The sequence below is a fragment of the Podarcis muralis genome, chromosome 13 (genome assembly GCF_964188315.1).
Source record: "Podarcis muralis chromosome 13, rPodMur119.hap1.1, whole genome shotgun sequence".
Lineage (NCBI taxonomy): Eukaryota > Metazoa > Chordata > Lepidosauria > Squamata > Lacertidae > Podarcis > Podarcis muralis.
This window is the reverse complement of record NC_135667.1, coordinates 45,592,520-45,620,498: the sequence shown is the minus strand read 5'-3', so window position 1 is coordinate 45,620,498 and position 27,979 is coordinate 45,592,520. Positions and strand designations below refer to the sequence as shown.

At 43.5% G+C, this 27,979-nt stretch overlaps 1 protein-coding gene across 12 annotated transcripts in view; it reads left to right on the top strand.

Moving 5' to 3' along the window:
• The window catches only part of TANC2 (tetratricopeptide repeat, ankyrin repeat and coiled-coil containing 2), a 206,680-nt gene that overhangs the window by 116,330 nt on the left and 62,371 nt on the right, over positions 1–27,979 (top strand). For all 12 annotated transcript variants that reach the window (XM_077917511.1, XM_077917510.1, XM_077917513.1 and 9 more), the window contains 2 exons: positions 14,619–14,767; positions 27,422–27,611. In XM_077917511.1, coding sequence (XP_077773637.1) covers positions 14,619–14,767; positions 27,422–27,611 — 339 coding nt within the window. The remainder of the gene's footprint in view (positions 1–14,618; positions 14,768–27,421; positions 27,612–27,979) is intronic.

Sequence of the window (27,979 nt, the reverse complement as noted above, 5' to 3'; positions counted from 1 at the left end):
ACAGAGGCAAAAGGATCTTAAGAAATCCTGCAATCTTAGTAAAGGGTTCAGAGAAGCACAGATGGGAATGGGGAAAGGAAGGAGCTGTTTCTGTGTGTCAGAGAGAGAGAGAAAGAGAAAGAGAAAGAGAAAGAGAAAGGAAGAAGTTATTAAAAGGAAGTAAGACACAAATGGGACGCAGGTGGCCCTGTGGGTTAAACCACAGAGCCTAGGACTTGCCGATCAGAAGGTCGGCGGTTCGAATCCCCGCGACGGGGTGAGCTCCCGTTGCTCGGCCCCTGCTCCTGCCAACCTAGCAGTTTGAAAGCACACCAGTGCAAGTAGATAAATAGGTACCACTCTGGCGGGAAGGTAAACGGTGTTTCCGTGCGTTGCTCTGGTTCGCCAGAAGCGGCTTAGTCATGCTGGCCACATGACCCAGAAGCTGTCTGCGGACAAACGCCGGCTCCCTCGGCCAATAAAGCGAGATGAGCGCCGCAACCCTAAAGTCGGTCACGATTGGACCTAATGGTCAGGGGTCCCTTTACCTTTTACCTTTTAAGACACAAATAGGTATGTGGAGAACTAGGTAGAACATAAGTGTTCTTGAGAACCTAAAAGTTTATTCAGAAATATGAAATGTATTCAGCATGTATGGATTTTTAGTTAAAAGAGAACAGAAAAGAAAGCGCTAAGGTAACAGATTATTCCATCACATTGCTTAATTTGCAAAAGAAAGGAACTGGAATGGTTCAAGCATGATTGAGCACCATGCTCTGCTTTGGAAGCCTGGCACCAGTTAATTCTATGCTAACCAGAATAATGTTTGCCCATAAATCCCACTAATTTAAGTGGAGCTTATTTGCTGGAGCATCTGTTTAGGATTACAACCCAACACTCTTGAAACAGGCTGAGGTAGCTTAATATTCCTGGACCCCAAATCTTACTCATTCCTCAACTTCCACTCAATACAGTAGGACGTAATTCTGAATAACATGCAGAGAATTGAACCGCAAACTGCAACCAATGATAATTCAATCGTACCTCATGTTATGTTCGCTTCATGATATGTTTTTTCAGGTTGCGTCCCACGGCGACTCAGAAGTACTGGAAAGGGTTACTTCCGGGTTTTGTCACTCGTGCATGCACAGAAGCACTAAATCGCGCTTCGTGCATGTGCAGAAGCGCCAAATCGTGCTGCGCACCTGCGCAAATATGGCACTTCAGGCTTTTCATGTTGAGAACGGGCCTCTGGAATGGATCCCGTATGCAACCAGAGTTACCACTGTACCAGATGAAAGTTATGCATTATTTTACATTTGAGAATGCAGTGTGTGATTTTCTGTGCTGTTCCACTGCAGTGAAAATGTCATGTGCCTGCTCTACTATTCATGAAGTCATTCAGTATATGTTTCTGTGGGGCTTTTTTTTTTTTGATGGGTCAAAATGATTTGTTTGTTGCATTGACTATTGCTTCTGTGCTATGTCTATCTGCTCTGAACCACCTGCCTGTAAGGAAGCTGTGTGAATGAATACCCTGTAACTTTAAGAACTGGCGTCTGCTTTCTTCCTCCTCCCTCCCCATCCCTTTTCCCTTTTGTGTTTTGTCTTTTAAACTATAAGTCTGAAGGCTGGGGCTGTCTTATTTTTTATTCATCAGTAGAGCCATTCTGGGAGGGTTTTCAATTGAAGATAAGGAAAATGATTTAAGTAAATAATGGATGCACTGATAAACTTAGGCAAGTCAGCCTTGACTAGCAGTAAAATGGGAAAGTAGGGATGAAGGAAGTGGTGTTTGTGAACAGCCATTGATATGGTAGTCGGTGGTTAGTAAAAAATTTTTTTGCTATAGATTCACTCAGTCTTGGGCTTGTCCTCTCAGCTTTAGTGTTTCCCACTTGTAAAATGAGACAGATGCTTTTTACAATGACTTTCACATTATTAATTCCACAATAAAAGTTTTTTTTGTGTGTGTGTGTTAGAGATTTGTGTAGGTTCTCTGTGCAGCCCAAATTACAGGGGGCATGATTCAGGTGAGGTTTCTGGTTATCCAGGTCAGATCATGCTGTTAACAAGGCATCTCCAGTCAAATAAGGGACTCCTTTAAAGTCCCAAGTTGCTCTGTTGGCTTGGGTGCCCAAAATTTCAACATTTTGCCATTTAAAATAAAGCAGCTACTGCATCTTTTTAAAAAAGAAAAGCAAAAGCAATCTATTTATTTTTATTCTGCTGCTTTTCTTTTCTCTCTCTTTCTCCACACCGGATTAAGTTAGTTTTGTTCTTAGCTTGCAAACTTTTTAAAAAGCTTAGGGTCATTCTTCAGTTCGTCTCTGTTCAGTTGAAGGGCTCTTAATGTGATTTATTCTGTGCTTTTTATTCTAATCCCTATCAGTTTTCCAGCAGAACACGTTTGATTTCACTTATTTTTCCTTGGGTTTGGGCTAACTTTTCCATTACCCCTGCTGCTGCTGCATGTGTGCTGTTTGTTGTCCAAACTATATACATTTACAGTTGTTGTTTTCCTTCCAGTTTTAGTTTGCTAACTTAAAGTTTCATCCTGCTGTCTTTGGTTTCAAGGTACCTGTGATTTCATCACATTGAATTACTATTGTCCAATATTATTAATAACTGATGTTTTCTCCCTTCCGCTTTGTAGGCCTCATACTTTCCCAACACTCAGATAAGCCTGCTTGTCTCTGAAGTAGGCTCCCAGTGGTGTTAGGGACAGGCAACTCTTGTCTTAGTTTCTCATTATTCCGGTTGTGTTCTACACATTTCCACATCGTTTGCTGGATTGTTTTTTAAAATGCCCTCATGAAAAGTAATCAGCACTTTTATTTCTCACAATGCACACATTTTTACATGCCGTTTTGCCTAATACCTAGTACCTCGAACGCCTTGGCTCCTGAACAAATTGGCTCCCAAACAATCAAAATCCGGAAATGAGTGTTCCGGTTTTCGAACGATTTTTGGAAGCTGAACATCTGAGGGGGCTTCCGCGGCTTCCAATTGGCTGCAGGCGCTTCCTGCAGCCAATCAGAAGCAATGCTTTGGTTTTCGAACGTTTTGGAAGTCGAACAGACTTCTAGAACGGATTCTGTTTGACTTCGAAGGTACAACTGTATACTTTTTATTATCTTTTTATTTTTTGGGAAAGCAGTTTCCCCTGGTAGAATTCAAAGCAATTTCCCTAAAACATTTTTTACTAATATATGCATTTATATGCACAGTTTACCCCAGTAGACACATTTTTTACATATTACTTGGCTGGAGAAATTTTTGAAGGTTGGCCATGTTTTGGTTCACATATTTTTTTCTAAAAGTGTAATATTTACTTCCCTTCAATGGAGAACTTCTCCATTGTCGCCAAGAATTGCTGCAATGAAAGATTTTCTGAAAAACAACGGCAGCCCCCTGTCTACATCTCAGACAGTCATGTCAGGGAGGGGAGGCTATGTAGCATAACCATTCAGCTACATTCCCCCCCCCCCCCATCTGACAACTTCATGGCTATGGAGGCTCTAGTAGATGAGGGAGCTTTGTCTGTTACAGAACTATTAACATATTGGGAGCCAAAACAATTACCGTATTTTTTGCTCTATAAGACTCACTTTTTCCCTCCTAAAAAGTAAGGGGAAATGTGTGGGCGTCTTATGGAGTGAATGCAGGCTGCGCAGCTATCCCAGAAGCCAGAACAGCAAGAGGGATTGCTGCTTTCACTGTTTAGCGATCCCTCTTGCTGTTCTGGCTTCTGAGATTCAGAATATTTTTTCCTCTTGTTTTCCTCCTCCAAAAACTAGGTGCATCTTGTGGTCTGGTGCGTCTTATAGAGCGAAAAATACGGTATTCTGGTTATTGTTTTTCAGACTTTTGAAATAAATACTAACTAGGGCACTTAAATCTTCCATTTCCCCCCAAGTGCTACTCTAGGCTGTAAACCATAGAGAAAATGGATCGGAAGTTAATTTCTAAATGAGATAAATCAAAAGAAAAACTTTGGATTTTACCATTAACTTAAATGATAAAGAATGTTACATTTAGCCTTGTTGGCCTCTTAGGAGACTTTGCAAGTTGGAAAATTAATGCATTCTCTGGGTTCTGTGACGGGGTGGGAGCAGATATATCAGAAAACAGGATACCAATGTGGTTTCAAAATGTTGAGATAAGGGAATTCCTTTTATCAAAATGTGGTGCGCAGGGTATTGTCACTCATTTGCTAATCTGCAGGAAGTGTACAACATATGGTCAACTTTTATCTTTGTATAGCGTAACCACTCAAAGAGCTCCCTTGTCAAGTAGGAATCTGGTAAAAATGCAGCATACTATCTACTACAGTGGTACCTCAGGTTACATACGCTTCAGGTTACAGACTCCGCTAACCCAGAAATAGTGCTTCAGGTTAAGAACTTTGCTTCAGGATAAGAACAGAAATTGTGCTCCGGCGGTGTGGTGGCAGCAGGAGGCCCCATTAGCTAAAGTGGTGCTTCAGGTTAAGAACAGTTTCAGGTTAAGAACGGACCTCTGGAACGAATTAAGTACTTAACCCGAGGTACCACTGTACTTCATTGCACTGGCTCTCTGCAACTTCAGGAATATATTACCAAGCTGGACGTGTCAGTGGTGGAGAGATTTTTCAGGAACTTTTTCATCTGAGAGCATGCCATTCTATAATGTCAAGTTTGAGGAGATGGGCATAAAGGTTCCCCAGTACTTATTTGACTCATGTTTATGATATCAGCAATTTCCCTTATTTAGCCATCACCTGAAATGGGACCTTCTGTCTGTAGGCAAGGCCCCCACTTCTCATAGCTACTGCATATATGACCCCAAAACTCCTTTATGCATATGGGTAAGAGAGGGCACTGTGGGTAAAAGCCTCAGCGCCTAGGGCTTGCCGATCGAAAGGTCGGCGGTTCGAATCCCCGCGGCAGGGTGCGCTCCCACTGCTCGGTCCCAGTGCCTGCCAACTAGCAGTTCGAAAGCACCCCCGGGTGCAAGTAGATAAATAGGGACCGCTTACTAGCGGGAAGGTAAACGGCGTTCCGTGTGCTGTGCTGGCTCGCCAGAGCAGCGATGTCACGCTGGCCACGTGACCCGGAAGTGTCTGCGGACAGCGCTGGCCCCCGGCCTCTTGAGTGAGATGGGCGCACAACCCCAGAGTCTGGCAAGACTGGCCCGTACGGGCAGGGGTACCTTTACCTTTTTTTAAGAGAGCTATGAGGGACACGGGTGGCGCTGTGGGTTAAACCACAGAGTCTAGGACTTGCCGATCAGAAGGTTGGTGGTTCGAATCCCCGTGACGGGGTGAGCTCCCGTTGCTCGGTCCCTGCTCCTGCCAACCTAGCAGTTCGAAAGCACGTCAAAGTGCAAGTAGATAAATAGGTACTGCTCCGGTGTGAAGGTAAACGACGTTTCCGTGCGCTGCTCTGGTTCGCCAGAAGCGGCTTAGTCATGCTGGCCACATGACCCGGAAGCTGTACGCCGGCTCCCTTGGCCAGTAAAGCGAGATGAGCGCCGCAACCCCAGAGTCGGCCACGAGTGGACCAAATGGTCAGGGGTCCCTTTACCTTTAAGAGAGCTATGAACTTAAGTTGCCATCTTGACCACTGGCAAACATTGCCCTCCTGCCTTGGTCTGTGTTTCCTTTTAAGTGCTGGATGAAAACCTTTTTATTTGTTCACACTTTTTAGTTGTTTTAATTTGGATATATGATATTATGCTCCCCTGCTGTGTTTCTGTGATTTATTTATTTTTTGTAATTGTATTGCTTGGTGATTTATTTTTTGTAGGCCTCTCTGAACGTTTCAGTTGAAGAGAGACCAATAAATACTTTTAGTAATATAGATATTGTTGACTAGGGCAACAAAGGCAGTTCGAATCCTGAATAAATTTAGGGCAGAATAACCAAACTATTGTGGGAATATAAAGTATCCTGAAGTTGCGGACTCAGTTTGCCAGTCAAGCTAATGCTGGGCATTTTCATACTTAAAATGGCTCAAATATTTTGCGCAACGTATTTATTCAGTAAGGAATATTTAGTCCTAATTGTGCTTACAGTGTCCACGCTTGAACCTCGGGTGTGTAAAGTAATAACGAAGATGTGAGTTCATTGCAGCATGGAGGACAATTTTCCTTCTTACTCATGAACCGCAGTCATCCCACTCATATTTAATATCTAGGGGAGGACCTTCCAATTGAGAGTATGGGATATTTCAATGTCTAGTGGAGGCCCAGCACATCTCCTGCGGGAAATTAAGTATCACAGCAAATGAAAGCAAAACAGTAGTTAAAAGCTCAAATTTGGGAAACTGTTAAATGAAATGTGAATCGACTGCAGTGTCTTAGCCAAAGGTTTGTGGCTGGAAGACTGCAAATGTTAACTGAGCTGGAGGAGTTTGTGCCTTCCCCAGCCCCAGGTTTTTTTGTCTCTTTAAAATGTTCCAAATTAAGTTTTAATATTTCTATATTTCCTCCTGTAGTAGTGCTTTCGTGATCTTTTAATTTATTATGCTAAACAAAGATCATTACTCTGTTGTCCCAACAACTGTGTATGAATAATGAGAGCAACTGTGGAGATTCTAGGTTGCATGATTGCTGACCTTCCGCTAAAACTTGCCCCCTCTAATCAAGCCCTGTCCATGTAAAGGCCAAATGATCCAACAGAGCTGGGTGTGAAACATTGCAAATTATTCTGATGAAAATTACTGATAAGCAAAGTATGTTAATTTATTGAGCTGGACTTTTATAAGCAGACAAAAGGAGACATTCTGTGTGGGACAGAATTCTTCTGCCAATAGGGAATACAGCTAAAGAAGAGTACTTGTAGAAAATGAAAGAATCTCTTGCACATCCCTTCCCCATATAGGAGACCTTAACTTTTCCCCACACTCCTGTTTTGCTGTGAACTGTTTGAGCAGGGATCAGACAGACTTCTTGTAAATCCTCTTTTGCATCTTAGCAGAACATAAGTCACTTTCTGGCCATCAGTGGACAGGGGCAACACTGTTGTGTCCTAAATGTCAAGATCGCAGAAAGAAAAGTAATGGTATTATTCATTCATTCATTCATTCATACCCCACCTTTTTCCCTGACAGGGACTCATAGTGGCTTACAAATAAAATAGGAACAGCTAAAAATATTTTTTATCGTTAAAACAATCAAACATTAATAGAAATAATACCGTATTTACACGAATCTAATGTGCACCTCAATTTTCAAAACCTTGAAACCAAAAAAGTATTTGCTGGCAAATGTAAATGTGCCATCAAATTTTATGTGCACCCTAATTTTCACAATGTAATTTGGCCAAAAATAGTGTGCATTACATTCAGGTAAATACGGTATATGTCCCCCCCCCCTCATACACACACTCACAACAGACACGACATGGCACCAGCCCTCTCATTAAAAGCAGTCAGCTCCCCAATGTCTGTTGGAACAAGATGATCTTTACCTGCCAGCAGAAGCACAACAAGGAGGGAGACAGTCTTAACTTTTTCTAGGGTGGGCGTTTCAAAGTCTGAGAGCAGCCACAGAGAATATGTGTTAATGACCGTAGTCCAGCAATTGCGAGGGGGAATGAGGCAAGTGGGAAGGAGAGCTTCTTTGGGGCAGCATTTGCCCCTCTCTTGGGCTGCCCATGTGAATGAAGTTCATTGAGCTAGTTGCTGGGTGAACTAAAGGTGAATTAAGTTTGTTTTAGGATAGAATTTTAAAGGGTTTCTAGTTAATCAGTCTTTATCTTCAGTCCCTCCTCACCCCCAACAGGAGGCCTGAACTCATAGCCTACATTTTTTTAATAAAGAAAAGTAAGTCAATCAGGCATCTTTAAAGAATGTTAGAAAGCAAAATGTGGAGGCAATACTCTAAAACTTATTTAGGCAAATATGGAGGCGCTGCTGTTGCTAAGGTTGCTTAGTCACTTAATCACTGTTGCTAAGCAATCCGAAAGAAGCAATGTATTCTTCCTCCTGGGGAGATTCACACTCTTCCAACAAGAGCACTTTGCAGTGAGAAATACAGGAACAAAGTAAATGATGACTTGTCCTTATCAGCTGCGTGGAAGGCAGAAATTAAACAGGGTAATACAATAATTGGGAAAGCCTCACCTTTTCACATTCTGCCAATCACACATTATATTATTTCAGTATCACCTGATTTACTTTTTTACACGGTACTTCAGCACAGCAGCGTGTAACATTCTGGATGCTATTTTTGTTGTTGTTCTGGATGAACTGAACTATCAGTTCACTTTGTTAAAGGAAGAGCTTGCTCCTTTTTGGGCAGGATGAACCTGTACTAGAAATAATAGCTGAAAATAGTTGGTGTGCTTTGAGTACATTTTGGTTAATAATCCAAAGAAAGCATTATCACAAATGCACCACCTGTTGTTGCATATATATATAGAATGGTTGAGTTAGCTGGAGAAATGGGCAAGAAATCAACGAAATGGAGTTGCTGAAAAAGAATTAACCTGTTGATGAGTAAAAACTTAATTAAAACATACTAGAATGCACTGGAGTCAAATTGGAGAAGCTATAATAACATTATGGAAGAAATACTAAGTTTCAAACCCAAAATATTCTTGCTAAGCATTAACAATATTTGGAGAGAAAGAGGGGGTACTGTTCCCAAAACAGCCAAGCTAATATATGCCAAATATTGGAAGACTCTAGAAATACCTAAATTAAGGGAATGGTATGTAAAGTAATTGAATACATCTGTTTTAAGTCAACTAACAAGGGCACTGTAGAGGAAACAGGAAGCATGTAATTAAAATTTGTTTGAAACAGAATAGAGGGTTGTATTCAGTGTAGCACTAAAGTAAATGTCTTATTGGTGCAAAAACAGATAGGGGGGTTGGCATGGAGGGAGGAGAGGGGAAGAAATTACGCTAGGGCCAGAATTTTGTTGCATACTGCCCAGGGTTGCCATCCAGTACAAAGATGGGGTGCAAGGTAAAGTATTCTGCAGTTGGAGCTTTGTATGACACTGGAATCAAAGGTGTGCTAAAGGAAGAAATTTAGATCACAAAGAAGCTGGCTACATTGTCTGCATCTGTCTTCATCGCAGAAGATGTAGGGCAGGTCCCTGTGCCTGAACAAACTTTCTTGAGAGTTTGAGGAAGTAATGAGGCTCTAGGCCTCACTGACAAATAAAAAAATGCACAAAGCACTGAGTCTTGAAAGTTCTCAGATTTGAAATTGCTGATATTCTAACCAAAGTAACTTGTCCCTAAGGTCAGCCTCCATCCCTCAGGATGGGAAAGTGTCCATCGTAACACCAGTTTTTTAAAAAAAGGGATTGAGAGGGGATATGGGAATATTAAAGGCCAGTTGACATATGTTATGAGAACACTGGTGAAAACCATTATTGAAGATTAAATTGTCAAGTACAGTGGTACCTCGGGTTACATACGCTTCAGGTTACAGACTCTGCTAACCCAGGAATAGTACCTTGGGTTAAGAACTTTGCTTCAGGATGAGAACAGAAATCGTGCGATGGCGGCGCAGCAGCAGCGGGAGGCTCCATTAGCTAAAGTGTTGCTTCAGGTTAAGAACAGTTTCAGGTTCAGAACGGACCTCTGTTCTAGTTGCCGTATTCCCAAAAGTGAAAATCCGGACAAAGTTGTTGATATTTTATTTTATTTTATCTCTCTCTCTCTCTCTCTCTCTCTCATCTATCTATCTATCTATCTATCTATCTATCTATCTATCTATCTATCTATCTATCTATCTATCTATCTATCATCTATCTATATCTATCATGTATCTATATCTATCTATCATCTATCTATCTATCTATCTATCTATCTATCTATCTATCTATCTATCTATCATCTATCTATCTATCATCTATCTATCTATATATTGCCCTACTTGCCTTATGTCCCGGACATTGTGCTGATTCAGCAAAAATCCGCTGGATATATGGCAGCCCTAATATAGATAAATAGATAAAAAATGACTTTTGCAAAAGTAAGTCTTCACGGATGCTGTTGCACCTATGTGTGCACTGTAGGTAGTTTGATTCCATTTTTGTTTGACGTGACACATCTTTTTGAGGGAGATCTGGGAGAACATCCAAGCACATTTCAGTTTTATTAGTGCCCATGTATTGTTTACTCAGCAGGCACCATCCAAATACGAATCCTTCCACCTTGAAAGGAGCTAAATGGTTGATGTGTGTAACACCCAAATTGTTTTGTTACCTTTAAGCCCTAAACTGTTTGGGGCCAAGTTACTTGAAGTAATTGCTGTGCATATAGGTCCTAACAGACCCTGTTAGCAGACCCAGCATCAAAATCAGCCAGACCTAGTAGCTAGAAAAGGTTGTGGCCCTCTCACTTGAACTCCCTTCCATGTTGTTGTTGTTGTTTAGTCGTTTAATCGTGTCCGACTCTTTGTAACCCCATGGACCAGAGCACGCCAGGCACTTCTGTCTTCCATTGCCTCCCGCAGTTGGGTCAAACTCATGCTGGTAGCTTCCAGAACACTGTCCAGCCATCTCATCCTCTGTCGTCCCCTTCTCCTTGTGCCCTCAATCTTTGCCAACATCAGGGTCTTTTCCAGGGAGTCTTCTCTTCTCATGAGGTGGCCAAAATATTGGAGTCTCAGCTTCAGGACCTGCCCTTTCTTTAAGGTAAAGGTACCCCTGCCCATACGGGCCAGTCTTGCCAGACTCTAGGGTTGTGCGCTCATCTCACTCTATAGGCCGGGAGCCAGCGCTGTCCGCAGACACTTCCGGGTCATGTGGCCAGCATGACAAGCTGCATCTGGCGAGCCAGCGCAGCACACGGAACGCCGTTTACCTTCCCGCTGGTAAGCGGTCCCTATTTATCTACTTGCACCCGGAGGTGCTTTCGAACTGCTAGGTTGGCAGGCGCTGGAACCGAACGACAGGAGCGCACCCCGCCGCGGGGATTCGAACCGCCGACCATGCGATTGGCAAGTCCTAGGTGCTGAGGTTTTACCCACAGCGCCACCCGCGTCCCTGCCCTTTCTTTAGTCTCTTTTTAAACAGGCTTTTAAAGATTTTCCTATTTCAGCCTGCTTTCAGTTACTGTTGATCTGGAGTTCTTGTTGCTCTTTCTGGATTGGGAGTGATTGCTGATCTGGACTGGGTTGTTTTCATGTAACTGTCTTATTTTAATCTTTTTACATGTGTACTATGTTTTTAAATTGTCTTTGTTTAAGCTGATACTAGTTTTACTTTGCAGAGTCTTTTGCTTGAACTAGCTGGATGTAACTACCTAAAGAAATTAATTGCTCTACAGAGTTCCATGCAAAGATATACAGAGTTTTTAAAAAGTGCATAGACACTTTTTGTTATGTTTACCCCTCTTTTGTAACTGCATAATTAGCTGTTTTGGGCTTTTCAAAGAAGCATAGGGGAACACAATGGAATGCTTGACTTGAATACGTTGTTCTTTCATCCTAGAACTATTAAGGCCTCTTGTGAAATAGTGGCTCAAAATCTGAGCAGGTGTGGTGAAAATTCTTATCTCAGTTTTATTTTGTGTGTATGAAATTGGATGCACAATAAAATGGTCTTCTGCTATGAATGAATTTCTCCTGAAAACATCTTGAGAGTATGAAAACCCCTTTTGAGACACATTTAAAAGACAAGTCACGCTGCATTATTAATATTCCGGTTGTTCGTAAAACGGCACTCTCTGCTTGCACCGTATATCATTCCAGGAAACAGCTGCTTCAGCCAACGACTGTTGCTTAGAGCTCTCAGACATTTTCCTTGTGAGTCAAGAAATAGTTTCTCCTCCTCCTGAGTGTAGCTAAGCTGCTGCAGAGTCTGGGGCTAGATAGAGAAGATGGTATGTCTATTCAGCACTTGCCGTATTTTTCGCCCCATAGGGCGCACCGCCCCATAGGGCGCACCTAGTTTTTTTGGGGGGGAAGCAAAGAAAAAAAAATTATTTCCCCCCCAGGCGCGGGGCTGGCGCGGGGGAAGCCCGAGCTTCCCCCGACCCCAGCCCCCAGAACAGCCTGCTATCCGCAAGCCTAGGGAGCCCAGCGGGAAGTCGCCCTGGTCTCCCCAGGCTTGCGGAGAGCTGTGCGAAGCCCAGGTGCGCTCTTCAGCGCGCCCCAGGCTTCGGAATGAAGGCAGCTCTGTGCAACCCTTGGGAGACTGGCGCGACTTCGCGCCAGGCTCCCTAGGGTTGCGTAGAGCTGCGCGAAGCCCGGGACTGCAGGAAGCTCTGCGCAACCCTTGGGAGACCGGCACGAAGTCGCACCGGTCTCCCAAGGGTTGCACAGAGCTTCCTGAAGCCTGGAGAGTGAGAGGGGTCGGTGCGCACTGACCCCTCTCGCTCTCCAGGCTTCAGCGAAAGCTTGCATTCGCCCCATAGGACGCACACACATTTCCCCTTCATTTTTGGAGGGGAAAAAGTGCGTCCTATAGGGCGAAAAATACGGTACTTGAGAAACTAGAAGTGTTCACTCATATAATCTGATCACGCCAAGGCCAAACCTCAATGGCCCCCTAGAATGGTGCCACTTTTGGACTCATGGCCAGCCCTGACCTGCGCCCCCATTCAGCACGGATACCACCTTCATCGGGACCATCTGGTTCTTCTGCTGTTGTTGCAAGTGCCACCACTACTGATTGCTCACCTACCCTCCTCTCCCTGGGCCCAGATGTGTCTCCTTGATGGGCAGGCAGGAAGGCAGTCATGCTTTGTAGAGCCCTTCTCAGTGTCAAGCTCATCAGCTTGTACCTAACTATGCTTGCCCCTATGCCAGCCCTGGACATCATCGTTCATATCATCTATGCCAGATACCATTGAGCGGTAGTTACATGGGATAAACATTAGGATCTGCACAGTCTGCGCATCTTTCTCATTGTCATATTTTGTACATTGCTGGTGTCTCTTGAGGAAAACCCGTTTGCTTTGCTACAAATACTTGCCTACTTCACTGAAAACCCTGAGGAAGTTCTGAACTGAGACCTCCAGGAAGATAAAAAAGGAGTGGCCACTGTTTGTGTTAGGATCACAGGGTACAAATATCTGCAGAATGGGGTGAGGTTTGTTTTGTTTGCCTGTGTCACGGTGTAGTGTAATAATACTGGGACAAGACATGCTGCTCTTTGAGCCTTCACCTATCTCAATTCAGAACCATCTCTCAGAACAATCTAGCTAAAAGCAGTTCACACATCCCCTTGCCTGCTGCTTTTATGTTGAACATTTAAAAAAATGCTATTTATTTGTTTTTTAAATAAACATAAGCTGCCATGGGCCAGTTTTGATAAGTATATGAAAATTGCACTGTTTAAACATGCAATCCAAGAGCAACTCTCATGAGCATATGTGTGTATAAACATTTCTTGGCTTGAGATTTATGGATGTGTTTCTAAGTTTAAGTTTGTAACACTGAAAACAGTAGCAAGGGCCTAGTATAAGAAGAGTTTTCTGTACATCCAGACTCAACCAGTTTTGTTCAGAATTGTTCATACGGGTTATTTATTTTTATTTTTTTAACTTTTATTTTGCTTTAAACAGGTACATATAAATATAGACAACCAAAAGTACAAAGGAAAATTCCTTAATCGTAATGGGGGGGAAAAAACTTTAAAAACTACAAAAAATATCAAAGTACATAACACAGAACATAAGCAACTATGGAAAAGATAAAAGAAAAGAAAAAAGAAAAATAGAAAAAAAGAAAAAGAAAAAGGAAGATGAGCCAAAGCAGGAAGGCTCATCTATTGTACACTTCCGTCAAGCTCACAACAGATCATTATTCCTAACAATTATCTCTATCTGCATTCCAAAGGAATCCCTCATCTTGGTATCAGGGAACATTTCGCCAAGCGGCATCATTCTAAACATAGCCAGATCTTTCTTGCTGAGCCCTTGTCCCCTAAATAATTATTTAAACATTCCCATTCTTCTTTCACATAGGTGTTACAGTGGTGCCTCGCAAGACGAATGCCTCGCAAGACAAAAAACTCACAAGACAAAAGGGTTTTTTGTTTTTTCAGCTGCTTCGCAAGACGATTTTCCCTATGGGCTTGCTTCGCAAGATGGAAACATCTTGCAAGTTTGTTTCCTTTTTCTTAACACCGTTAATACAGTTGTGACTTGACTTCGAGGAGCAACTCATAGAACGCGGTGTGGTAGCCTTTTTTGAGGTTTTTAAAGACTTTGGTGATTTTTGAAGCTTTTCCAAAACTTTCCCGACACTGTGCTTCGCAAGACGAAAAAAATCGCAAGACGACAAAACTCGCGGAACGAATTAATTTAATCTTGCGAGGCACCACTGTATTTATTTGCTTGCTTTGCAATTGTGGACTTGCAAATTTCTCTCTAGGAAATCGGAGTCTTAAGTATTTGGTAACTTTGAAGAACTTTTCTCTTTATTAAAAAAAAAGTTTCTAGCCCTTATAACAGGCAGTTGGATTGTTCCTATCCTATAGGTGCTGCAATGAGATAATTTGTTTAGAAGTGAGCAAACACTCTTGGCGGGAGAAAATGGAACTATATATTTGGTATATCATCATCATAATCTAATTTGAATATTGAGAAGAGATAGTGAGGTGGGAAAAACCTGGGAAACATTGGATAATGATGTTGTGAAGTATAATTTTTACAGGTGACATCCTATTTCCTCCCCTCTCTGCAGGTGAAGCTGAGCAGGAACTGGGACCCCCTCCATCTGTAGATGAGGCAGCAAACACACTCATGACTCGCCTGGGCTTCCTCCTGGGAGAGAAAGTCACGGAAGTGCAGGCAGGGCAGCAGTACAGTATGGAAGTACAGGAGGACAATCAGGTGGGCTTGTTTTGTGCCGATTGATAGTGATTTGACTGTGTCTTGTTTCTTGATGTAATGCTTGATTTGCAAAATGTGGGGTTCTGTCAAAAATATAATCCCCGGAAGCTATGGCTCATAATCTAAGATTCATCGGAGATTACTTCATAGGCTCTTTCTTCTCTAGTGGCAGAGGTGGGGGAACCATGTCCCAATGAAATACAAAATACTGATTTCGAATTGTGATGCAACCGTAGTAGATTGGGACACAGCTGAAGTGGGTGCAAAGCTTGTCCCCTGTGGCCCAACTTGTTCCCACAAGCTCAGATTAGTGGAGCAGGAGAGCTGAAAATAATGCCAATATATTTCATATCTCGCAACCAATGCGCCCCTTGGGTTTCAGATGTACATTGGTAAGGTAAAGGTAAAGGGACCCCTGACCATTAGGTCCAGTTGTGACCGACTCTGGGGTTGCAGCGCTCATCATGCTTTATTGGCCAAGGGAGCTTCCGGGTCATGTGGCCAGCATGACTAAGCCGCTTCTGGCGAACCAGAGCAGCGCACGGAAACGCCGTTTCCTTTCCCGCCAGAGCGGTACCTATTTATCTATTTGCACTTTGACGTGCTTTCAAACTACTAGGTTGGCAGGAGCAGGGACCGAGCAACGGGAGCTCATCCCGTCACGGGGATTCGAACCGCCAGCCTTCTGATCAGCAAGTCCTAGGCTCTGTGGTTTAACCCACAGCACCACCCACGTCCCTTTTGTACATTGGTAAAAGGTAAAGGGACCCCTGACCATTAGGTCCAATCGTGACCGACTCTGGGGTTGTGGCGCTCATCTCGCTCTATGGGCCAAGGGAGCCGGCGTTTGTCCGCAGACAGCTTCCGGGTCATGTGGCCAGCCTGACTAAGCCACTTCTGGCGAACCAGAGCAGTGCATGGAAATGCCGTTTACCTTCCCGCCGGAGCGGTTCCTATTTATCTACTTGCACTTTCACATGCTTTCGAACTGCTAGATGGGCAGGAGCTGGGACTGAGCAACGGGAGCTCACCCCGTCACAGGGATTCGAACCGCCAACCTTCTGATTGGCAAGTCCTAGGCTCTGTGGTTTAACTCACAGCACCACCTGCGTCCCCTGTACATTGGTAGGCGAGTCTAAAAAGCCCAGGACACAAATTTTCATGGCGCTATAGCAGTTTGTTTACCAGAAGTAATGTATTTAGTATTAAATCTGTAAGTGCGTACTCGATTGTGACCAAACTAAGCCTCCTGGGACTCCTAGACCAGGGGTCAGCAAACTTTTTCAGCAGGGGGCAGTCCACTGTCCCTCAGACCTTGTGGGGGGGCGGACTATATTTTTTTGCGGGGGGGGGGGGGAGAATGAACAAATTCCTATGCCCCACAAATAACCCAGAGATGCATTTTAAATAAAAGCACGCATTCTACTCATGTAAAAACACCAGGTAGGTCCCACAAATAACCCAGAGATGCATTTTAAATAAAAGGACACATTCTACTCATGTAAAAACAGGCTGATTCCTGGACTGTCTGTGGGCCAGATTGAGAAGGCGATTGGACCAGATCCAGCCCCAGGGCCTCAGTTTGCCTACCCATGTCTTAGACCATGGAAATTTGTGTCCTAGGCTTTTTAGTCTGGTCTACCCATGTACTGGGACGTGGGTGGCGCAGTGGGCTAAACCACAGAGCCTAGGACTTGTCGATCAGAAGGTCGGCAGTTTGAATCCCCACAACAGGGTGAGCTCCCGTTGCTCGGTCCCTGCTCCTGCCCACCTAGCAGTTTGAAAGCACGTCAAAGTGCAAGTAGATAAATAGGTACCGCTCCAGCGGAAAGGTAAACTGCGTTTCTGTGTGCTGCTCTGGTTCGCCAGAAGTGGCTTAGTCATGCTGGCCACATGACTCGGAAGCTGTACGCCGGCTCCCTCGGCGAATAAAGCGAGATGAGCGCTGCAATCCCAGAGTCGGTCACAACTGGACCTAATGGTCAGGGGTCCCTTTATCTTTACCCATGTACTATTTGAAACCAAAGGGGCACATTGGTTGCCAGATGTGAATTTTTTTTCCAGCTCTCCTACCCCACTAGATAAATAATTTTTCTAGCCACAGATGGGGGACTCCCCCATTTACATTTTTAATGGGGGGAGGAGGGGTGGGATGCTCCCATTTCAAGCTAGTTGTGGCTCTGCTACAGGCAGCAGAGTTCTTGTGGAGCTCCCAGTACCATGATCTACAAACTAATTTTAAAATAGAATGAAAAGTACCGTATTTTTCGCCCTATAGGACACACTTTCCCCCCTCCAAAAATGAAGGGGAAATGTGTGTGCGTCCTATGGGTCGAATGCAGGCTTTCGCTGAAGCCTGGAGAGTGAGAGGGGTCGGTGCCAGAGCCCTCCCCCGGCTTGCGCGGAGCTGACTCTTATCCCGAAGCCCCGGCGCGCTGAGCAGTCGCACCGGGGCTTCAGGTAGCTCTGTGCAAGCCGCGGGAGGGCTCCCACGGCTTGCGCAGAGCAGCCTGTTCTGGGGTTGGGGGAAGCTCGGGCTTCCCCCGCCCCAGCCCCGTGCCTGGGGGGGAAAATAAATTTCCCCCCTTTATTTCCCCCCCAAAAAACTAGGTGCGCCTTATGGGCCGGTGCGTCCTATGGGGCGAAAAATACGGTAACTTTTGATTTTTGAATGTTTATTAAATAAGCTGAGTTGTACATTCTAATGATGTTAGATAAAACAGGATGACAACTACCGCAAATAATAATTAGTAGCTAGGTTTACATTGAATAACAAAAATTAACAAATATATCCAATAAATATTAAATTACTTAAATTTAAATCGAGTTAACCAGAATCCCACACAGTTTTTCAGATCATTCCCATAATAGAACAGAGTTGCTCTGCATCATTCCAATATTGAATGAAAAGGCTTCATTTGTCAATGACGATATCACTGTGTTGCCTTCCCTCTATAACCTATCAAATTTGTAAGTTTAATTGAGTAAACTATATCTCATACCCTCAGGCACCTGTTCTCTAAAGACAGTGGATTGATCTTTTTCCATTTATGACTGACAGTCATTCAGGCAGCTGTTAATAAATGAAGTACTATTTCTGTGCCCTCAGTTTAAAACGATGCCCTTGACAAAGCCAAATTAATTAACATTAACAATGCAAAAATTAACAATGCAAATGAAATAATTTGTAGACATTTCTTCCTCCTGATGGCTCTAGTTAAGGCGCTTGCAAATATCTTAGGATTGCCATATTTCAAGTGGTAAAAATCCAGACGCAAAAAGTTTTTGAGCTTTTTTAGGTCAATTGCCCGATAGCCACTCTGCCGTCGCTGAGCCAAAGCCTGGGTCACCCGAGCTTGAACCAGAACCGCCTGCACACAATTATTTTTTATATTAACGCCCCCCAGCTGCAAATGAGCCCAGCTAGAAGTTCTTTCCTGCCAAAGTTTAGGTCAACTTTGCATGGATATCACTATTTCTTATTTCAACAATGTATATGCTACTTAATCACAACAGTCTCTAAGCAGTGTGCAAGAAACTTAATGCAATAAGAATAAAAATCAGTTAAAATTACAAAATTAGAATTGTTAAAATGCCTGTTGGAATAAAGAAAAAAGTATTCAGGGAGCACCAAAAGTTCAACAGGAAAGGGGGCCTGGCCTGCATGACTTCAGCCAGGAGTTCCATAAAGCATAGCTGTCAACCGTCCCTTATTTGGCGGGAAAGTCCCTTATCCTAGCACTGTGTCCCGCTGATGTCCCTTATTGATGATGTCCCTTAAATTTCCCGGGTTTCAAAGGAAGCAGCTCCTCTCCCTCCCTCCCTGCCGGCCAGGGAGGAGGGAGGCTCCAACTGTGTTGGCTGGCTGCGTTGCTCACCCAATAAGGAGTCTAAGAACAACTGGGGGGTGGAGCTTGCATGCCTTGTGCCGATCAAATTGGCCGCGTTGCCTGGGGACTCGCCTTTGCTCAGCTCTTCCCAGCGGAGAAGTGACGGCAGTTTTCCTTGCTGCATCCCCTTTGCCGGGTTGCTGTGCTGTGGGAACCACCACTTGAGGCTTCGTTTGGCTGCTGGATGGGCTTTCTGCCTTTGGCTCGGAGGGGCTCAGAAGCTGAAAATACCTGTGCTGGGAAAATCCCTTATTTTGGCTGCTGATCCCTTATTTTCGAGGCTGCTGGTCCCTTATTTTCAAATCTGTAAGTTGACAGCTATGCCATAAAGTTGGGCTCCAGGTTGATATGAGCTGTGCCTGCGAGTCATGGGGCACCATTAACATTGACCCCCAAAGACCTCTGTGATTGGGAAGACCCTCAGAGCAGACTGCTGGTTGCACAGAAATCCACTTCATCTCCTTTACTCACTCCAGGCTGAGTCGGTATTGAGCAGTATATGAGTGCAAAAGCAGGGTCAATGTTTCTTGCACTCTCAGTACCCTAGCTCTAGATTTGGTAGCTAAAATTCTTCTGTGCAGACGGTATTCGTACCCAGTTCAAGTCATGGTACCCTGAGTTCATTCATATTGACAGTCCTGCTACCAAACTCAAGCCTTGGGGCATTTCTTGGAAGGGGCAGTTCTGATATCTAGCTCAGGCCCCAGTATCTATAGTTCCTTGGTGCTGGCAGAGATTCTGTTTCTGATTCCAGCTGTCAGTACAACAGTTTTTGATACCCAACTCAAACCTTGGGAAATGGCATTTTACCAAGACATCTTTCTGAAGTCCTTTTGCAAGTGGTTTGCTTGCAGACAGACTTCAAATGCGAGCCCCTTTCAAGTTGTCACAGGATGTCATAATGGCATCAAGTGATTGACACGTAACGTTGGCCTGCGTGGGGTAGAGTGGGAAGGATCTGGTGTACCATATGGATGCACTTATGCCCTTCAGCTTAAATTGTATTGAGATTTTAATCGTAATCTTTTGTGGAGTATATAAACATTCTTATGAAAAAATAAAATGCGTTGGGAAGTGGAATTTCACGCAGTCCCACCTTTAAGGTCATTCCATTCCAGCTTGAAAGGTGTCCTCAAGTGACAGCCTCCCAAACTGGGATTGGTTGGTTGGCTGTCTTTGAAGGCACAATCCCCATCCACCTCTTTGAGATGCCTTGTAGGTTTGCAAGTGGGAAATGTCTGAACTCTCAGCCCATGCAGTCTCTACCTGCAAAGTCACCCTCTAGCTGGCTATTAGGTGGCTCTGCACTGGGTGACGTTTAAGGTGAGAATCACATGGAGCTAGCTGACCTGACTGGAAGAATGCGGGGCCAGAAAGAAGAGGAGTTTAAAGAGTTCAAGGACTATTTGAATAAATATTGTAATACAAAAATTATATATATGCAGAATCCATCTCCCTATGCAGAATCCATCTCTTCACACGTTCCAAACTCCTTCCAGTTCATAGAAACAATAAAGAAGCAAAACCTACATCCCAATGACCTACTTGTGAGCTTCGATGTTGTATCTCTCTTCACACAAGTGCCCATTAATGAAGCCTTGACAGCCATTCAAAACAAATACAATCCCCCCGAATACATCTTGGACCTGACCAACCACTGCCTAACCAACACGTACTTCATCCACAATGGACAAAGATACAAACAGATAGAAGGAGCACCTATGGGATCACCCCTCTCACCGGTCATCGCAAACCTGTACATGGAACACTTTGAAACCAATGCTTTAGACAAGTCAGAACACAAACCCAAACTTTGGCTCAGATATGTTGACGACACCTTTGTAATTTGGCCACACGGGAAGGAAAAACTGGACAGCTTCCTCACACATCTCAACAGCCTACACCCCAAAATACAATTCACTATGGAAATAGAAGCCAACAACCAACTTCCCTTTCTTGACGTCCTAATCTACAAAAAACCTGATGGCTCCCTAGGACACACTATCTACCGGAAAAAAACACACACCAACCGCTACTTACATGCACAATCACACCACCACCCTGCACAAATAAACTCCGTAGCCAAGACTCTCATCTCCAGAACCAAACGCCTGGCTGACAAAGACCACTTGACAACTGAGTTACAGAATCTCTCAAATGTGTTAATTGCCAATGGATACCAGCAAAACAGGGTTACGAAGCTAATCCAAAAAGAAACACCCCCCAAAAACCAAGACACAGAAGAAAACAATGGCATGGCCCTCCTTCCTTATATCAAGGGCACTACAGATAAAATTAGCAAAATCCTCCATAAACACAATATCAAAACAGCCTTTTGCGCCAACCAAAAAATAGCCAATATCCTCAGAAACCCCAAGGATAAAATCCAGTTGGAAAACCAAGGGGTCTATGAAATACCCTGCAAAGTCTGCCCAGCCACGTACATTGGACAAACAAACAGACGAATAAATGCACGTATCGCAGAACACAAGAATGCCGTCAAAAAAGAAGAAAAAACTTCCTCTCTCTTCCAACACATGAAAGAAACAGGACACGAAATTAATTTTGCAGATTCCAAATTGCTCTCTAACATGGAACATCACCACAAGAGAATAATCATGGAAGCCATCGAGATAGAGAAACACCCTCACAACATGAACAAGCGTGACGACACATCCCGCTTGCCAGACATCTGGAAATTAGCCCTCCCCACAAAAACTGACACCAGATCCAGAGGCACACAGAACGCCATCACCAATCAACCACACCAGACCCAAACCCAGACCCTCTCCACAGATAAATTACAGACACCATCCAGTAGCCAAACCATGGTGGCACCTCCGGATGCTGCACCCCCCTGCAATCCCTACACAGATCTGGCTGGCACAGGCCACAAAACCACAGCTCGCCCCTATACACGAAGCCAAGCCAGAGCACAACTAAATGTAGTACACCCATCTTCTCAGAAAAACTCTTCACAAAGTTCAAGAGGTCAAGACACAAAGGCTTTAGCAACTAATCCACACCTAATGACCCACCTAAGTGGTACTCAGGATATCACTCAAGAAATCACTCAAGATATCCCTCAAGCAATTAAGGAACAAAAGAAGAAAAGGCACACTAGCCTGGGAACTTCCTCTCTGCCCAGAACCTCCTCAACAGTATTTATAGGAACTCAAACACTGAGATCCTGCTCTGTTCCAGTAACAAGAAGCCGAAAGCACCAGCCTGAAGATGACGAGTGAGACCTCGTCGAAACGTTGCCTAGACACCCCAACTTTTACACGGGAAGATACCCGAGGACACCAAAACCTGCACTCCTGTACCCGTGAAAATCTACGAAAGCATATATATATATATATATATATGTGTGTGTGTGTGTGTGTGTGTGTGTGTGTGTGTGTATGTAAAGGTAAAGGTACCCCTGCCCGTACGGGCCAGTCGTGTCCGACTCTAGGGTTGTGTGCCCATCTCACTTAAGAGACCGGGGGCCAGCGCTGTCCGGAGACACTTCCGGGTCACGTGGCCAGCGTGACAAAGCTGCATCTGGCGAGCCAGCGCAGCACACGGAAACGCCGTTTACCTTCCCGCTAGTAAGCGGTCCCTATTTATCTACTTGCACTTGGGGGTGCTTTCGAACTGCTAGGTTGGCAGGCGCTGGGACCGAGCGACGGGAGCGCACCCCGCCGCGGGGATTCGAACCGCCGACCTGACGATCGGCAAGTCCTAGGCGCTGAGGCTTTTACCCACAGCGCCACCCGCGTCCCGGATATAATTATATTATTATATTATATTATATTATATTATATATAAAAATTAGAAATTACTTGAAAGAAAGAAATAGGCCTAGGAGTAAATTAAGTTATAATTAAATAAATGGGATTTGGAATGTTAAGAAAAGTGAATAAGATGGACTATAATTGGAAATTGTTTTAGTTTAATAATGATATCGGAAAGCTGTTACTTTTAATTACAAGGAAACTCACAAGGGAGGGATTTGAGGAAGTCAACCAAGATGTTTAAAAGGTCGGATTTGTGAAGAATTAAGTTTGTTGTTATTGTTTATCTGTTTATTGTTCCCCCCTCCCCCCCCTTTCTTTTTTCTTCTTCTGTTTTTGTGTATCATTTTGCTTTGTGGTTTGTGTTATCACTGTGAAAAAATCTAATAAAAAAATTATTTTTTTTAAAAAAGGAGAATCACACGGGTTGACAACTATCACAATCCCCTCTTTCAAAGCCACTTATTTTCTGGCTGTCAGGCAGTTTCTTGTGGGGGCAGCCTGACAGCCAGGGAAGCAGTGTGCCTGGGTAGCGTTGAAGGCAAGGATGTGTACAAACATCCTTTTTTGTTAGTTTATTATTTTTAATGGGCACTTAATTTAATACATCAAAGCAGAGAGCAGAGACTTCCGTTATAAGTGGTTCCTTGTGTTCAGGGATTAAAAAATAGACTCCATCTTCTTATAAAAAGCAAATATGCTTCTGGAAGGCAACGACAGGAAGGTATCTGTGGAGGAATGGTTGCATTCTGTAATAGATTTATATCTCTGAGCTAGTTTTTGCATGAGCAGGTTTCTGATGGGCTTTGAATACTTTCTGTGTATGTAAAGGAAAAATAATACCTGTAAAAGCTGTTTTCTGCGAGTGGTACTTTCGTTAAGGGCAGTGATAAGGCTGTAGTGAGGCATGGGCAAATTGGGTTGGTTTTGTTAAGAATTCCTCTTGTCCCAAATCAGTGAGTGAACGTAATCACTTTGGCCTAGATGCCGTGTGATGCCTTGGAATTATATAGCAACACAACACAAAGGCCCTAACTTCAAATAGCCTGGTAGAAAACTCAGTGAGACTTAAACATGAAAAACAGCACTTAAAATGGGCTGAAGCACTAGAAGGACCTGGCTAATTAATGTCAGATACATGAGATAACATTCATGTTATATTTTGCTGAACTAAAATTTCCTTTGTTTTGCCATTTTGAGAAATATTAGCAATTTGGTCCCTATGATGTACATGGGTTATATGTCCTTGAACAAGGGACTGATAGCTGCTTCAGTTTGGGCCTGGTGGAAGGGGGCAAAAAAGAGTTTTCCAGTTGAGATTCCTTCCTCATGCAATGAGCAATCTGTAGGAGAAGATTACAAAGTATGATGGTGCTCTGAATCAGCTAGCAGGAGGCTGTTATATTAATAGCACTGTTACCCCTTTCCTTCAACCCTCTTTGAGTCTCTTTCCACTCATTGTAGCTTACTGCCACTACACATAGCAGCAAACCTACCTCTGGAATCTGTCTGTCCTGGGATTGATTGCTCAACGTAATGAATCATTGTGGGGGAAATTGTTTGGATTACCAACCGTTGCCTTGCTAATCATAGTATCTGGTGTTTGGTTGAGAATCGAGTTATTAATTAGACCTTAACTTTCAAATCCCATTAAGTAAAGAAAACCACTCTGAGACACAACAGTTTGCAGACTGTCCCTTTTGCCGCTGGGAGTTTCTTACATAACCAGAACTCCTGAAAAGCCACTTACAATCAATAAAAAAATAAGAGCCCTGTTGGTTCAGGTGGGGTGCTTGGGCTGCTGGCAGTGGTTCTCTTGCCTCCAGTCATTCTGTGTCGCTAACAGATTTTGTGTTTTGCTATCTAGTGTAAAGGCTTGTCTTTCTTTGCTTTATTGGGAAAGGTGCTCTGCTTCTTGCCACACTTATGTATTTGCTTTCCGAAGAAGTGAGAATTTTGACAAGCGACAGTAGAATTTCTGCAGCAAATTCTATCGCTTCCCTCACAGATACCCAAGCAACTGTCCTTCTAAATTAATTCTGGCTATATTTTCATCGCCCTACTTTACAAGAGTCAATTGCAGACATTTCTCACATCCATAATGCTTAAACAATTTTTTTATATCATTAAAAAATTAATACATCTGATTTAAGATTCATATAACATAAGGGACGTGGGTGGCGCTGTGGTCTAAACCACTGAGCCTCTTGGGCTTGCTGATCGGAAGGTTGGCAGTTCGAAACCCCGCAATGGGGTGAGCTGCTGTTGCTTCATCCTAGCTCCTGCTAACCTAGCAGTTTGAAAGCACACCAGTGCAAGTAGATAAATAGGTACCACTGCGGCGGGAAGGTAAACTGTGTTTCTGTGCGCTCTGGCTTCCGTCACGGTGACGTTGCACCAGAAGCGGTTTAGTCATGTTAGTCACATGACCTGTGGACAAACTCTGGCTCCCTCGGCCTGAAAGCGAGATGAGCGCCGCAACCCCGTAGTCATCTCTGACTGGACTTAACCGTCCAGGGGTCCGTTACTCCCCCCCCCCATATAACATAAACACACACACACATATATGAAGAAAACAAATTAAATACCAAAGTATTCCTGATTATTAATAACAGCACTCCCAAATTTGTTGAGTTGTGTTTCATTTGGTTCCCAGTTTCATTGTTTGTATAATTTTTGTATAGTTACTACCCTGTTTTTCAATGCTATTCTATTTTTCAGTCATATGAAAGTCTTCCACTTTGTGGCAAGGGTTAATCTGGCCATTGTTATAAAATATAATACAGCTTCTTATGTATTTTCCGCTTTTATATTTGCAGATAATTAAGCACACATTCTAGTAGGTTAGGAGCGACGCTATTACCGAAAATTTCTTTAACATTTCTGTTAACTGTTTCTGTATATATTGGTGCTCTTTATATTGCCACCACATTTGGTAAAAAATCTGCTGTTATAAGGCAAACGTTGGACAGGAAAGGCTTTGAAAGTTTTCCTAGTAAAAGAGTTTAACATTCCCAGGGTTTGTTTGCTTGCAATCGACATGTACATCTGGAAGCCTGTGGGAATGGTCTCACAAATACATTAAGCAAGACAAGATCATTGGTGCACTAATGGCTGAGGAGCAGCACACATGCTATTTGATCTGTTTCTCCAATGTTTCAGGTTCCTTATGCTTAATCAGGGCTCAGAGCACTGGAGAGCAGTAACAAGTACCAGTACCAATTTTGGTTCTGAGTTGGCATGTGCATTTTTGGTAGGAACACTGTCACAGACTGCAATGTGGGTGGCCTATGATGGCTTTTAAAAGTAACTTTTTTTAAATGTGCAAAATTAAAGCAGCTGGCTTTTTCAGCACGCTATAAGCTGAGCATACAAACTCTCTTCTTCAACAGCTTCAAAATTGTTTGTCAAATTAGACATCTTGAAGCCACTCATCTCTGTGCATGGTTTTGCAGACAGTTAAAGTAAAATAAATCTTCCCTTTTTGATCAATACCAACCTCATGCGCCTTCAGCTTTGGATTATTCTATTATGCAAAGGAAATACTTTATTGGTTGCTCTTTTTCAAAAAAATTAAATTTGGCGTGAAAAATGTTCCCTGTGAGAAAAAGGGGAGCTGTTTTGATACGTCCTTCTTTATCCGAGTACAAAATCATTGTCATATTTCGTGAATGGAAGAAGCACTTACAAAGCAAAATCAGATGCCAAGAGAGCTTCCTGAGCAGAGTCATTGGGGAAAGTGCCAGACTGCAAGTCTTTATTGGATTTCCTGTATATATTGTGCCAGGGATGCTAAAATAGAAGGAAACTCAAATAGTCTTCTCGGCTTTCACAGCTGTCTTGCTTGTGTAGAAAACCATTTTTGCCAATGTTCTGCAAAATGCTGCCATTCCGGTACTGGTATCTAGCACAAATAATGACATTATGCTGGTTAAAATATGTGTTGCTTACTACTGGGGGAAAGCGGAAAATAGAATTATGTGTGTCTTTTCTGTGGCTAGCTCTCAAAGTAGCAGGTATGTGGGATACAATCGAAATACAGCATTTTAAATAGGTATTATGTGAGGAGGCTATCAGTTCCAGATACAGTGCAACTTTGGGTGTACTTTCAAGTATTACACCAGCAGCCTGTACTAATTTTGCAGGTTTTTGTCGAAAGAATGTGATTTTAGTGCATTCGGCACCAAGAGAAAATGGTAGGGCTTAGAATGGCCTGGAAGTGTAAGAGAGGTTACTTTAGAACCATTGTCTTAGCCCAGATGACATTCCAACAGCCAACTCCCGTATTTTTCGCTCTATAAGACACACTTTTCCCCTCCTAAAAAGTAAGGGGAAATGTGTGTGCTTCTTATGGAGTGAATGCAGGCGGGAGGCTCTGCTCAGCGCTCCCTTTAAAAAGCTGCGTGGAGCGTGTGTGTGGCTCTTGGGGGCTTTTCCCTGAGGCGGGAGAAGGGCTGCCCTTCTCCCTCTTCTGGGAAAAGCCCCCAAGAGCCGCACACACGCTCCGCACGCTCTTTAAAGGGAGCACGGCTCTTGGGGGAGCCTTCCTTCCGCTGCCTGGGAGAGGCTGCGCGCGACTATCCCATAAGCCAGGACAGCAAGAGGGATCTCTGTGCAGTGATCCCTCTTGCTGTCATGGCTTCTGGCTTCACCGTGCAAAGCGTCTTGAGGGCAGGGGAAGCCTTCATCCCACTGCCCTGAAGAGGCTTCGCGCGGCTATCTCAGAAGCCAGAACAGCAAGAGGCTATCCCAGAAGCCAGATCCCTCTTGCTGTTCTGGCTTCTGGGATTCAGAATATTTTTTCCCTTGTTTTCCTCCTCCAAAAACTAGGTGCGTCTTATGGTCTGGTGCATCCTATAGAGCGAAAAATACAGTATATTTGTTGTTATACTATATAGATGCTGAAGTATGAGCCAGAGTTCAGTGTCTGAATGCTATACTAATAGATTGCAATGACTGAATTGTTCCCGTTTTCAATTTTGCAGACCTCAGCAGTGTCCCAACGAATAAGTCCTTGTTCCACGCTGACCAGTAGCACTGCTTCACCACCTGCCAGTAGTCCCTGCTCCACCCTCCCTCAAACTAGCACCAAGGATGTTATAGCAAAAGACTGCAGTTATGGAGCTGTCACCAGCCCCACTTCTACTCTTGAGAGCAGAGACAGCGGCATAATAGGTGAGTCATGTTCATGGGCACCAGTAATGCTATGTGTCTTGGAATCATGTTTAATAGAATGTTAGTGACATGAAGAATTGGCATGAAAGTGCTGAATTAAAGCTTACTAAGACTGATTCTTATTTGCTCAGGCATGAAAAGAAACAATACTTTCCTACTACAGGATTAACTTAATAATGAGAGGGTGATTGTATTAATACAAAGTGCTGCTGTTATGAATAGTTACTGTGCTTATTTTGCATACAGCTAAGCGTCAATTTAATAGTTGTAGAGTGTACTTTTTGCATTTCATTGCCATTTGATCTCACTATGGACCACTTACACACACACACACACACCCTGAGGATAGTATTTCATTCACTGGGTGA